General features: G+C 32.3%; 1 protein-coding gene across 1 annotated transcript in view; it reads right to left on the bottom strand.

The window, feature by feature from the left end:
• WRN (WRN RecQ like helicase) overlaps positions 1-15443 on the bottom strand; it is a gene marked incomplete at both ends in the record, with an annotated part of 92839 nt that overhangs the window by 42562 nt on the left and 34834 nt on the right. The window contains 5 exons of the mRNA XM_084232599.1: positions 1445-1586; positions 7413-7505; positions 7780-7881; positions 11455-11636; positions 13509-13680. Of these exons, the coding sequence (XP_084088725.1) occupies positions 1445-1586; positions 7413-7505; positions 7780-7881; positions 11455-11636; positions 13509-13680 (691 nt within the window). The remainder of the gene's footprint in view (positions 1-1444; positions 1587-7412; positions 7506-7779; positions 7882-11454; positions 11637-13508; positions 13681-15443) is intronic.

Genomic DNA, 15443 nt, shown 5'->3' on the forward strand with positions numbered 1-15443 from the left:
TCACAAATAAACTTCTTAATTTGAGGACTCCCTGAAGAGACTGTCAGTATAAGCGATCTGACATGGTTTTCAAATAATAAGTGAAATCTGATCCCTCTTGTGACCAGTTCAAGTTTGTCTAGGAGCCCACTTAAACTTATTTGTTGATATTGGATACTGCTGGATAATACCAAATTAAAACAAGAATATTTTTATAAATTATATATTCAACTGACATACACAGGTTTTGAAGATCACAGATAGAAATTTTCATATATCTGAATTATACTTAATCTACCCTTTGCAATTTAATTTTTTTATAAAAAATATAGTAGCAGTCATAACAGCTAAAACCAAGTGTTTGGGCAACATTTCTTATTATATTTGTAATAAATCTTGTTTTGTTAAAAAAAAATTGAACTCTTCAATTCTAGAAACATCAATACCTAAAAAGTTAACAAGCTTTCAGTGTATTTCATCCAAATATTTCAAAAAAATTCATAAAAAATACTTCAAAAAAATTTCAAAACTATTATCTCCCTTTCTAAACAATACTCAAGAAATAAATATATGCATGAAATATTCAAGTATTTAACAAATGCTTACCTTAATTATTTTAAAAATTGTACACATAAAGTAGGAATTTTAATTACTACTTTTAAGTATATTTTTAGTATATGCACATATGTGCCCAGAAGTCTATCCTCCAGTCTTTATGTATACAACTAATATCAACATATAATGATCAGCTGTGCTTTTTAGACTTGTAAATCAGGAATAAAATCACATTCAGGAAAAAATCACTACAGAAAAAGCTCTCTGACTTTAAAGTCATGACTTAGTCATATTTTTATTTGCATAAAGCAGACACATTAGTCACTTAAAAAAATGCAGTTAAATTGACTATTCATTAATAAAGCAAAGGAAAAAACTTTCTCAGAAATTTAATACTTCTTATAAGAAACAGAATAGAAGGAAGGAAAAATAGTGCAAATGTTGTTTCTGAATTAAGATGTTTATAAATAATCACTGAAATTAATCACTTGCTCAAAGAATTCACCACTTTGCAGGGCACCAAAAAACAAATTTGTCCTACCAGTCCCTTGACAAAATGAAAGTTAACTTTTCTTAATTGTCCTAAGAAAGACCAGGGATTACTCAGCAGCAATGTAACAAACTAATTCAGTGCTTCTAGATTGGGATGCAGAGCTGATCAGCTTGGAACATGAAAATAGCAGTTCATGTAACACACACACATTTTATCAAAACTAATGAAAATAACAGTTCATGTAACACACACACATTTTATCAAAACTAATGAAAATACTGCTTAACCAGAACTAAATCTGCCTCTCTGGATTTCTAGTAACTCACTTAAAGTCATTATTACATCTGTAGTAGAGGAAACCTCCAAATAAAAGCTGTAAGAATAAAAGAATTATGAAGGTGATTCAGATATACTCACAGATCCTAGGAGAAATAAAATTGGAAGCCCAATTCCAAACTTTTCTCCTAAGATGTTCACAGCAGATAATAGCTGGAAAGCTTGTGGACCGAAGTCCTGTAGTATATCTTCTGAATCATCAACTAAAATGCAATGATCCAATCTAAATAAAAATAACAATGTGTTAAGAAAGTTTAGCCAAGACATGCAACCTTAGAAAGAAAAACTTAGTGTAACAATTAGTTAAGTAACAAAATACCTCAAATGTTCCAACTGTTTTAGAAGCTACAAATAAAGTTCATTACAGCCAATAACTGTGAAGCATCTAAAATATGAAATATAAACTATAATACATCGCAGATATGTTATGCTGATAGGTCTCAATACTACTGCCCTAGAATTTATGGTCCAAGAGGTGCCTTGGCTCATAGAAAGGAAAAAGTTTAAACAAGCGGAAGTAAATTACAGTTCAAAGTGATCTTTTATTAGCTTTTAGTGGAAGAAAAAGGTTGTTGTAAAAATCATATTTTACTTAAAAAAAACAAATCTCCTATGCAATAAATTGCTTAGGTTGTTTTTTTTTTTTGGGGGGGGGGGTGCTGTGTTTAGGTTTATTCTCCTTTGCTAACTTCTGTAGGATACTTAGCTCATTAATTTTCTTTTATAAAATTATCAAATTCCCTCAAAGTACCACCATCACCCTACAAGTTTTAATGTACATTACTGTAATTATGACTAAGTTTTAAAAATGTTTTAATTTCCAGTTTGATTTTTTATTTGATTAATGAGTTATTTTAAAGTGTTATTTTTTGTTCAACATCACTTGTAATCAGAGGCATGCAAATCAAAACTACAATGAGATACCATCTTATACCAGTGAGAATCCTATAAATACAGGGATGCAAGGACCCTTTTGAATTAATGTTTCTGTGTCCTTCGGGTAAATACCCAGGAGTGGGATTACTGGATCAAAACTAGCAACGACAAATGTTGGCAAGGATGTGGAGTAAAAGGAACTCTCCTGCACTGCTGGTGGGAGTGCAAACTGGTCCAAACTATGGAAAGCTGTGTGGAGATTCCTCAACCTGCCAAAGATGGAGCTGCCATGTGATCTAGCAATCCCACTCCTGGGTATTTACCCAAAGGACACAGAAACATTAATTCAAAAGGGTACCTGCATCCCTCTGTTTATAGGAGCACTATTTACAATAGCTAAGCTATGGAAACAACTCAAATGCCCAAAAACAGATGACTGGATCAAGAAGATGCGGTACATATACACAATGGAAATTTACTCAGCAGTCAAAAAAGATAAACTCATGCAATTTGCAGCAACATGGATGGAGCTGGGAGGGGTCATGCTCAGCGAAATAAGCCAGAAAGAAAAAGAAAAATACCGGATGGTCTCGCTCATAGAAGGAATTTAGAAAACCTAAATAAGGGACCAGGAAAAAGACTAATTATAATAAAGTAAAAATTAAAATCAACAAGCAACTATAAACCAGAGATACAATACAGGAGGGGGGAGGAGGGAATAGGATGAAAACAGGGGGATTGGATTGTATGGGGACTATAACCATGATGAAAATGCATACATTGTGCAAAAATGAAAAATGATGTAAAAAATATATAAAATTAAAAAAAAGTGTTATTTTTAATTTCCAAAGAAATGAAATTTTTTTTTTTGGTCTATCCTCTTATATACTTCTAACTTAATTGCATTCTGGTAAGAAGATGTAGTGCATATGATACCAATTCACTGAAAACTTTTGAGATGCAAAACAGTACAGGAGCAGAATACTTTTTTTTTTTTTAAAGATTTTTTTTATATATGCATACAAGAACTGGGGTACAGGCCAGAGATGCAGGGGGTGGGAGGATTCACTAGAGACAGAGTGGGGAACAGAAAAGGCAGACTGGCTAAAATACACTGCTGAGGGAGGCAGCGCAGCGGGTGTGTCAGGAGAGGTCTGCTGTGCCATGTGGGTATCTCCCTGGATGGCCCAGGATCGAACTCGTGCTGCAGAAGCTGCAGATAGCTTCATAGTGCTGTGCTTAGCCCTTTGTGCCACCAGGGAGACCTACAGAATACTTTTTATAAAGGGCCAGAGAGCAAATCATTTAGGTTTTGTGGACCAAGGACAATCCAATTTAATCTCTGCAAAAATAGCCACAGATAGAACATAAACAAATGGACATGTTTGTATTCCAAGAAAACTCTATTTTCAAAAAAACAAAGGGCAAGTAGATAGGTTCAGAGGCTCCAGTTTGCCAACTCCTGCTCTAATATACAGACAATTTTTATAAAAATCCTACCTGTGTATGTTTGAGAAGTGTAGTCTCTAACTCAATGTTTCCCAGCCAGTGTGTTGCAAATGGATTATAGATGTGCTAAAAGGTTAGTCACTTTAGACCTTAGGATTCTGGACAGAAACTGAACTCAATTACCCTAGTATGTTTTGCAAGCATTATCATTTGCTATGTGTGTCATGAAGCAAAAATATTTGAGACACAGTGCACTAATTGCCTGGTACAGGGTTCTGTATACTATGAGTCAGATAAATCAGGTTTGTTACTATACTGAACAAATTTTCTATTGCTTACTGAAGAATGACTAGACTAGATTAGACGAGACAAGACTAAAAAACTTCTAGAGCAAATATAAAAATGGAATTTATATATTTTTTTTTAAACTGTTTTTTTTTTAATTTTTTTTTTTTAAATAGAGGCATGTTTTATTTATTTATTTGTTTGTTTGTTTTGTTTATACATGCACTGGGTACAGTCAGAAGCGCGGGAGGGTGAGAGAATTCACCAGAGCCAGAGCGGGGAGCAGAGCAGGCAGAACGACCGAAGTACACTGCTGAGGGGAGCAGCGGGCGGCAGGGGAGGTCTGCGCGCCATGTGGGACCCTCCTCTGGTAGCCGGGGAGCAGCCGGGGATCGAACCGGCGCCGCAGAGGCCGCGGGCAGCTTCGCAACCCAGCGCTCAACCGCTGCGCCACCTGGGAGGCCCTATATATTTTCTATAACTAATTGGTAGCTTAACTTACTTATTACTAAAAATTATATCAAACTCTCCCATTTTTATGGTGATTTTGTGACTTTTTCCAATTCTGTCAGTTTTTGTTTTATACATTTGTAAGATGTTTTTATTTTAAGGTGCATATAGGACAATTCTGCCTCCCTGGTGAACAATCAATTTACCACTGCATAGAGAACATTCCATTCCTAAAAATATTTCTTTTGTTAATATAGCAACCACATCAAGGAATACAGCTAACACAATATGGTACAATGTTTTTATTTTATTTCAATTAATATAATTAAATTGACTATGTGTGTGTATGAAGTTCTACATATTTTAACACACACAAAACCATATGCATAGCTTCATTTAACCACAATCAGGACACATAACATATCCATCACCACCAAATACATTTAGTGGTAAAAGCACAAAGGACTGTGATGATGGATTATAGGTGCTGTGGTAGTAGAAGAACTGTGGAGACTATACCTGAGGGGAGAAATCAAATACTGCCAAAAATTAGCAATGATGTAAGGAAATTAATTTAAAATAAAATACTAAGAAATGGAAAAAAAAAAAAAAACTCCCTGTGCCATTAATCTGTACCCTTGTTGCCCCCTCCTACAGAGGCAAATCTTTTTTCATCACTACAGTATATTCCTATATCTGAAGAAATATTATGTAAGTGGAATCATATTATAGAATGGTGTTACTTCTTTTAAATATTTGGTAGAACTTGTTATTGAAATCATTTGTTTTTTTTATCTTCTATTTCATTGATTCATGTTCCTATCTTTATTATTGCTTTCCTTCTGCTTCTTTTTAGTTTACTTTGCTCTAATTTACTTTTTTCTTTTTTCTTTTTTAAAGATTTATTTATTTATTTATACAAGCACTGGGTACAGTCAGAAGCGCAGGAGGGTAAGAGAATTCACCAGAGCCAGAGCGGGGAGCAGAACAGGCAGACTGATGAGGTACACTGCTGAGAGGAAAAGCCGGCGGCTGGAGAGGTCTGCGCACCATGTGGGACCCTCGCTGGCAGCCGGGGATGGAACCGGTGCTGCAGAGGCTGCGGGCAGCTTTGCAGCCCAGCACTCAATCACTGCGCCACCGGGGAGGTCCTAATTTACTTGTTTCTTATTGTGGAAACCTAACATGTCTTGAAATCTTTTTTCTGTTATAAGTTTTAATGCTTTAAATTTCTCTTTCAGTATTTTTAGCAGCATCCTATTCATTTAACATTTTCATTTTTTCATTTTCAGTCAGTTCCAAACCTTTTCTGATTTACCTTGAAACTTCCTCTTTGACTCAGGATTATTTAGTAGTATGTTATTTAATTTCTATGTGTTTGGAGAGCTTTCTGTTATCTTCATGTTGTTGATTTATAGTTTAATTCCATAGGAGTTAGAAAATATCTTCTATATGAATAAAATTCTTCTCAATCTGTTAAGGTTTGTTTTATGACTTAGAATATGGTTTATGCTATTAAAGTTCTATCTGCAACTAGCTGAAGATGGAACTGACAGAAACCTGCATGATGCTGTCGCACAGTGTTCTATAAAAGTCAACTAGATCTGGCCAGTTGATAATACTGTTCATTTCCATATTTTGACTGATTTTCTACTTAATCTATTAACTACTAACAGAAGTAATTAAAGTCACCAACTGTATTTGTACATTTTTTTATTTCTCCTTTCAAGTCAGTTCCTTTATTAAATATATACACATTTAGGATTATGTGCTCTTGGATATGATAGTTGATTTTGTGTGCCAATTTGTCTAGGCTGTGGTCCCCAGTTGTTTGACCAAACACTTATGTAGATAATTACTCTAAAGATATTTTGTAGATGGGATTAACATTTATGATCAATTGACTTTAAATAAAGAAGATCACCCTTAATATTGGTGAGTTGCATCTAGTCAGATGAAGGCCTAAAAGAGCACAGTCTGAGGTTTACTAGAGAATAAGGAATTGTGACCCAGGGTTATAACAGAAATCCTGTTCGACTTTCCTGCCAGCTTGTCCTACAGATTTCAGACTTGCTAGCCCCCACAACTACATGAACCAATTCCTAAAAATTAGTCCATTCCCTATATCGACTGTGTGTATACATATGTGCATATACATATGTCTGTGTATCTCTCTACAAAACCCTTACTTACACATTTGTAAGTGGATCCTTTTACCACCATATAATATCCTTTATAGCTGGTAATATTTTTTCTCTAATGTCCCCATTGTCTGAGATTAAAATAACAAGTCCAGGGCCTCCCCTGTGGCGCAGGGGTTGAGCGCTGGGTTGCGAAGCTGCCCGCGGCCTCTGCGGCGCCGGTTCCATCCCTGGCTGCTCCCCGGCCACCAGAGGAGGGTCCCACATGGCGCGCAGACCTCTCCTGCCGCCCGCTGCTCCCCTCAGCAGTGTACTCGGTCCTTCTGCCTGCTCTGTTCCCCGCTCTGGCTCTGGTGAATTCTCTCACCCTCCCTCGCTTCTGACTGTACCCAGTGCTTGTATAAATAATAAATAAATAAATAAATAATAAATAAATAAATCTTTAAAAAAAAATAACAAGTCCAGTTTTTTATTGATTAATATTTTCAAGGTAGTTTTTACCCTTTTATTTTTAACCTACCTATGTAATTATGCCTATAGTGGATTTCTTGTGGACAGCATACACTTGGATCATATTTTTAAAACAATTCTGACAATTTATGCCTTCAAGGTTTTTTTTTAATCATTTACATTGGTGTAACTATTGAAATGTTTAGATTTAGATTTATTATTTTATTGGTTTTTCTATTTATAAAACAAAATACTGTATTATTTGCTTTGTCATCTATTTAAATAAATAAATCCATTATTAATTTTAAAATGTAATACATAAAAACTAAATTAAAAATTTAAGTGAAAAGGAAAGAAACAGATTTTCAGAATGTCCATCTATAAAAAGAAATCTTTACCTGGACCTGCAATTATCACAGCATTTTTCAGTTCCCAATATACCCAAAGAGGCCTTTCGTAGTTGTTTATCTTCAAAATGAGACAAGATGATTCTACCCAAGAGAAATTTTTAAATTAAATAAAAGAACAAAAATGTGCATGTTAAATTCACTGCTTAAAGATGAAACCATCAATTGACTCACCTGAGACCTCATTATTTTCTTTTATTTTACTAACACACAAAGAAAGTTATCTCAAAAATTCAACACATGTGTAGTACCAGCAAAACATTGTTTCTAAATACTTCTATTTAGCAAAACTCTTTTCTTAAAAGATCACCATCCTCAAATCTCTATCACTAGTTGACACAAAATAAATAATACATACCGTCGTCTACACTTTCTAGAATGAAGATATTTTTCCATCTTCATCATCATCTTTAATTTGTACAATCGAAAGTTTTCATTCTGTATCTCACCAAGGCGATGCCTGTTAGAAATATTATAGAAATACATAAAATTATCTTAGTAATTTTGTTACTTTTCATTTATTAGTTTATTTTTTATAACCTATAAAATCCACACCCTTATCAAGAAAACACTTCTATCATTTCAGAAAGCTATTTTGTCCTTCCCAGTAAACGGTCTCCATAAGAGGCAAACATTTTTCTGATTTCTACAAATGACTTTGGAAAGAATTCTACCTATGTCCAAGCATCAGTTTTTCAGTTGTTTTAAAAAAATATTACAAACCCTAAAGTGTTTCATTTTGATTTATATGCAACACACTTTTGGGTTATTTTCCTACTACATATGAATTTTTACCTTTTCATGGTAAAAGATTATTTTAAATTTATTTTATATGAGGAAATAGGAACATCTATGTAAGGAATGTTGAAAGTGATTCATAATTCAAATATGAGGCTTCATTCATATTAACTCTTCAAAGGACTACTCAGTCCTCTAAAATTCTGTATTATGGGGCATTATGGCACACCAGTAAAGTATCAGAATTAAGTTCCTTCCTCAAACAATTATTACTGATCTTTTAATAACAGCAATAAATTAAAAGTTAAATTCAATTTCAATAATTTAATTTAATATTACTAAATATATTTAATAATACTAAATGTATTTAAAATGTTAAATAACACTTAAGACATGTTGTTTTTCAAGCCATTAACATTATGTAATCTATCCTGTTAATTCTAGTTGTGTAAAGAAATTTCACGAATACCAGGTATCAGAGGTTGACAATCTCCCAAATAGTTTTGCATGTCTTTTCAAGAATGAATAGAAGTCTGAAATAGTTTTTAGATATTTCAGAAGAAAACAATGATTCCTGCACATTCTAAATAATACTATGCTGAACCTCATCAAAATGGTCTTTATTCACTAACATTTTTACTATCTAACCTCCTGACTGATAAAAATACCTCTGTACAATTCTCAAAGATCACACAAACAGGGAATTCATTTTTTTTTTGACAATAATAACTGACACAAATGAGTTCTTATTCAAAAACATTTTTATCATTTGATACTACCAATCACTATACTCCTCCATCTAATTTTCCTCAAAGTCTCTTCCAAATCTTGGCTCCAGTTCCTAGATTAATCATCTAATTTCATGGGTTAAAAATGCTTCCTAAGGCATGGTCTAAAAATTATTGATAGTTCCTTTTTTGCTAATTTTCTTTATTTGCTTAGCTCAGCTTCTCAAGGCAGGGAAAACAAGGAAAACAAATACCTGTTCTCTATGAACAACATCCTCTCTTCTATTTGGTTCAGAATACCCATATTTAACTGATCTCATCAGTGTCAATAACAAATTTGGGGAAATAAAATTACAAGTCTCTAGCAGCAAATCAAACAAGTATTTATTCTTCTCCTGGGACTAATAAATTTGTTAAGCTATAATACTTCACAGAATAAAAACAGGGAACAAGGTGATAAAAGAGAGATCCTAAAAATATCATAAATAGAAATCATCTAGAACTTGGGGAGGATGTACTGAATTGCAATTATTATGCAAATTATTCCCTTAAAAATGACAAGTATTAGGTTTGATGGCTTAAAATAATAGCACACACAGACATTACGAGTCTGCTGATGGTATGGTTTCTGTAATAAGAAACTAAAAACTATGTATTTATACTGATGATTGGACAACTTTCTTCTCAAAGTCATAGGACTCTAACAGAGACTAAAATTATTTATTTCACTGACCTTTTCAGTTGGAAACCAGCAACTTCATTTATTCTAAAACTTTGTTTATTCTAATAGAGGTGCTTTGTCATAGAACAACACAGAAATATCCTCAATTCTCAGTTTTATTTCCCTTTAGACAGATGTAGAAAACTATTTATACTAAAGATTCAAGCAGATTCAAGTTGCACCACTTTGTGATTGTGATCACTGTTGCCTCCTGTTAAATCTTAATGAGATGATCATTTAAAATATCTGAGACACAGATGAACAGAAATTGTATCTTTTGATGAACCTGCAAAGCCATAATCTAAAACTTGGATACTAAGCCTTCAGTACTGTTAGCATAATGGATAAATAAAAGCAGAAGGCCAGGAATTGATTTATGTTTGATAAAATCCCAAATTTAACAGCAGCATGAAGAGCCATGCTCTATCCCAATTATTGTAAACTAATTTATAAAAAGCTTGACAAAGACACTAGAGTCAAAAGGAAAGTAACAGGAGCATGGTTTTATTGACTTTATGTTAATAGACAAAAACTACTATGTACTCTTATAAAGAAAGGCTTACAATTATAGCAAACATTTTTACTTTAACAAATATTTCATTCTTGTTTCAGATCTCAATTCAATCATCACTTCCTCAAGAAAGCCTTAACTGACCTTTCTAACTTGGTAGACAGCACACCCCATTATCACTTTCACTATCTCAATGTAATATTCTTTCATACATACTTGCATGATCTTTTTTAAAAGTTTGATTTCTGAAATTTTCAAATACAAAAAATGAGAACAGTAAAATGAACCCTATTTTTCCATAGTTTTATGATTATGATTAAGCTCTGCCATTCCCATTACTATTACTATAGGTTTATGAAAACAAGTGCCATAAGTGTATTTATTTACCCAGCACACAGCATAATATTTGGAGCACAGTGGTTACTCAAAAAAAAAAAAATTGTAAAATGATGAATAAAAATAAAACTGTACTGGACTGGCATTCTCATCATTTAATAAAGCAGGCTAACATCTTGATTCAAGGGCTCAATTTATTCAGCTACACAGAGGGACATTTTAAAAACACTTCATCTTGGTAGGCCCATCAGTTACCACATTAAAGTTTTTTGCTGAGATTTTTCTCTACTATGGATGAGGAAATTAGTTGCTGAACCCTGTCCCTTAAATTTTTGCAAGATGAAGTTTTCCTTTCCAATATAAATTTTGCAGAACTTAACTACCAACAAAATACCTGTTTAGCATTTAAGTAGAATGGTTTTCCAGTTTCCTGTATTTAAACACTGAAAATAGTATTTTCATGGCAAGTCAATCATTACAGTGCAACATGATTATTCACACACAGTCAAGAAGATCTAGCATGTTCTCATAGAACTAACAAAGGTAACAGAGTGTAGAGAGAGTCAAATATAAAGATTGGTAGAAGTCATTTGAAATAGGTATCCCACTGGTAGCATGAGAAGAAAGAACCAATAACAAAATAAACAGTATCTAAAGTAACCATGACTGATGTCATTAAACCTTGAGGGGCCTTGCAGAGAAAAAAAGGCTCATATATGCACACTCTCAGGAAAGAATCCATAGGAGCCATGTTACATTCCTGCTATAGCCCTGATTTAGCTAATCCTTCACAAAAAATGAAAACTGGATGAAATTAGGTAATCTCCTCTAGGTGGCAACAAAACCACAAATATCTTAGATGTCTTTGATTTTGGTTTGGTTTTAACTGCTGTTATTATCCACATTACTTGAAAATTTGAATGTTACTTCAAACACTTCAAAGCTTATATTTAAAATAAAAAAGAAATCTACAAGTGTGAAAGCAGTAAATGTCTTTACCGATTTACATTAATGTCTGCTGGAGCCCAGAATACATGACAAAAACTTTGAAGTCCATCACGGCCAGCTCTACCAATCTCCTGGTAATATGATTCCATTTCCTTAGGAGCACCATAATGTATGACTCTGCGAATGTCAGCTTTATTTATGCCCATTCCAAATGCTATGGTAGCTATGATGCACTGAGAATAAATAACAATATAGTTTGATAAATATTCAGAACTAAAACCTTACATTTTTATCTCTTGGTATAATTAGAATAATTAGCTCATTAACTAAATTCACTGGCCTAAAACTGAATTCAATATAATTTCAACCAATCACTTACAGATTAAAAGATTATCTGCCCAGAGCTGTTAGGTTTGAACCGTGAAGAAAAGTGTGTTTTGAGTTTAGCTGAGATTTAAAAAAAAAAAAAAAGTTCATCAAGTGACTGTTAATGTAAACCTGGTTATTAAAATAACTGTAAAATTAAAAAAAAAAAAAAAGATTATCTGCCCAATTTGCAGATGAAGCTTGGTGACCATAAAATAGGATTCTATATAAAAAGTTATGCATAAAGTGGTTTCTCTGAATACCTATGACTTAAGACACAAAAGAGGCTCTTCAAGTATTAATTATATTAATTAAATGACGTGCTACTATGAAGTTTCAAGAGTCCTTATCTAATCGCACAGTACTGTAATTTTTTTAGTATTATTCTAAAATGGAAGGTAGCTTCTCATTGAAGATGGTGGAATGAAACATAATTGTATCTCTGAATCTCTAAAACGATAAAATTGGCAGAATAACTAATATGTATGAATGCACTGAGATGAGATTTAAATGACTGGGAGAGATTTTAGAAGAACTGGTGATAAGTACACAAAAAAAGAAACAATTTTTTTTAAGTATTAACCATAAAAATAGAAAAAGATATTTAAGAAAAGTAACTATAATATATACCACACGGTTAGGAAATAAAGAGCATTTAATAACTATGTAAACATATAAGATCTAAACATATATATCCAAAATTATTATATTAATATTGGGATCCCCGAAAGGGGGTTTGAAGTGTCTGGATGGAGTAAAGAGGAGGACAGGAAGGAAAAATAATTTCTCATCTTTCATAGTGGAGAATCAATAGATAATGCCCAAAACTAATACATAAATAAGAAGCTAAGTAGTAATACTATAAACAAATTATTGCAAGATACAGTGGCAAAAACCAAAAGAAAAACTAGAAGAGTTGGGAGTGGCAAATGAAAGTGGGGAAGGAATGAGGGACTGATGCTTTTCATTGTAAGCCCTATAGACTACAACAATTTGAGTTTTTTTGTGCATGTATAATTAATAAAAATTTAAGTGACATTTAAAAAAAAATATTTTTGAATGCACCAAAAGCAGCAAAACACAATTTCAAAAAATGCTAAATAAATAATAAATAAAAGTATGAGAAAAGGTAAGTGAAAAATAAATATAGGAATGAAGATAATATGAAGAAAAAGCTTTGAGTGAATATGATGCAATTTTACTATATTTAAGAGTGACTAAACAACTTAATTTTCCTTTTTTAATATTATTTCTGATTCAATTTTCCCAGTCTCTTTGAAATATAATTGACATATATCATTGTATAGGTTTTTTTAGATTAATAGATTAGCAAATCTTTATTTTTCAAATAATTTTTAAATTTTATTTATGTATTTTTACATCATTGTTCATTTTGCACAAGTTTGATTTTCCTCTTAGGTGTAGTCCCCACAAAAGAATAATTAGTTACAAATCAAGATAAATGAAACCATTGGTCAGTTAATGAATCAAACATTAATTGTTTTGAGTTCCTGAGATATAAGACTAAAAATATAATCATTTAAGAAATTAGATCAAATCTCTATTCTAGGGGACTGTGATAGCTGTTCCAAATCTGAAAAAAGAGAGAGAGAGAGAGAATAGATGTTTTTACACTAATACCCAACACAAAGAAGATATTCAATGAAGATTTGATAAATAAATATTAATGAAATAACCATTTCTACTGTGGGGAAGAGAATAATAATTAAGCTTCACACCTGAATTTCATCTCTCATGAATTTATGATGAATCTCTTTCCGTGACTTAATATTCATGCCTGCATGGTATGTTTCACAGGCTAACTTCAGTTTCCTAAGTTCAGCTGTAACTTGTTCTGTCATTTTTCTAGAAGGACAATAGATGATAGTTGGACCTTCAAATTCCCAAGAACTACAGAAAAAGAAAAAGAAAAACAAACATATGCATTTGTTCTATTCAGTCTTTTTGGGTTTTATTTTAATTTTCCCTTACTTTATTAAACTTTTATTTCATTTTAATTTAACTCAAATATCAGTTCAATTTTCCTTTTAGTAAAAGTCAAAAAGCAGAGCGCATATAGAAAACAATGATACATTTAAATATATAAATCTCTAAAACATTATGGAAAGTCAAATATGGAAATAAATTATGTTAAACCCCAAAACCCTAACTCGGTTTCAATTCAAATTAAAGCCAGTTTGTTTAAGAAGTCTTCATAAAACTTTAGAGATTATTCCTGGTCCCTTATTTAGGTTTTCTGAATTCCTGCTATGAGTGAGACCATTTGGCATTTTTCGTTTTCTTTCTGACTTATTTCGCTGAGCATGATCCCTTCCCGCTCCATCCATGTTGCTGCAAATTGCATGAGTTTATCTTTTTTGATTGCTGAGTAATATTCCATGGTGTATATGTACCACATCTTCTTGACCCAGTCATCTATTTTTGGGCATTTGGGTTGTTTCTATCGCTTAGCTATTGCAAATAGTGCTGCTATAAACATCGAAGAGCAGGTACCTTTTCGAATTAAGTATAATAAAGTAAAAATCAAAATCAACAAGCAACTATAAGACAGAGACACACTACAGTGGGGGAGGAGAGAGTGGGATCAGTGCAAGGGAGTTAGGAATTGTATGGGGACTACAGCCAAGATGAAAATGCATATATTGTACAAAAATGAAAAGATGTAAAGAATATATAAAATAAAACAATGAAAAAAAAATTTTGAGATTATTGATTCCAATACTTTTAGAAATGCAAAGCACTAGAGATTAACAACTAGTCTTAATTTATGTAAGAGAAGTGATTATTTAATGAGAAATATGCATAAAATTTATATATTATTCTTTCTCTTATGATGATAAAATTGAGTTACTGTATCTTACTAAATGAGAAAGAACTTACTAAAAGAAGTACTTACTAGTAATCTAGGGACTTGGAATGATACAGAAAATGACAGGGAAAGGAAAAAAGAAGGCAGTAACTTCACTCTGAGACTCTTATTATATAATTTACTTAAAGCAATTTTTGAGAGTGAGCAAATGGGCTTCCGTATCAAAAACTCACAGGAGATAATTTGATAAAGGTACAAATTATTTTTAATGTACAAAAGTCTCATTTAAAAAAATTTTCCAAATAAAATTGTGCACAGGAAGAACTGGAAGAAAGCAAAGTACTTTTCAGTATATACGCATCTATATTATTCAAAAGGATACTAAGATTATGTATCACTTTTTACATTAAAAATTTTTGGAAAATATACAAATTTGAAATTAAAGAGTAGAAAAATCAAAGGAGCAAAAGTTCCTACTACAAAAGAATTCATTACTTTGCCAGGTGATTTACTAAAGAATGTCATTTCCTCATAACAATTCCTGAGGATGGGCACTTTGGTGGTAGGAAAACTATGGTGATCTCACTTGAGGGGAGAAATTCTGTTTTGTGAAAGAATTAATAGGAATTTTTAAAACAAAACAAAGGATTTTAAAAACAAAAAGTAAAATAATAGTAATAATTAAGCAATTCTTGAAGGGGAATAAAATCTATTTTCACTTAACCATTAAGTGACAGCAGCTTACCTATCTTATTTAAATATACCATGAATATAGAAAACAAAATAAGGTGAAAATTTAAGACACATGTTAGCGCAATATATAGAAAAAAAATATGAATATTGA

Source organism: Talpa europaea (genome assembly GCF_964194135.1).
Source record: "Talpa europaea genome assembly, chromosome: 4".
Classification (NCBI taxonomy): domain Eukaryota; kingdom Metazoa; phylum Chordata; class Mammalia; order Eulipotyphla; family Talpidae; genus Talpa; species Talpa europaea.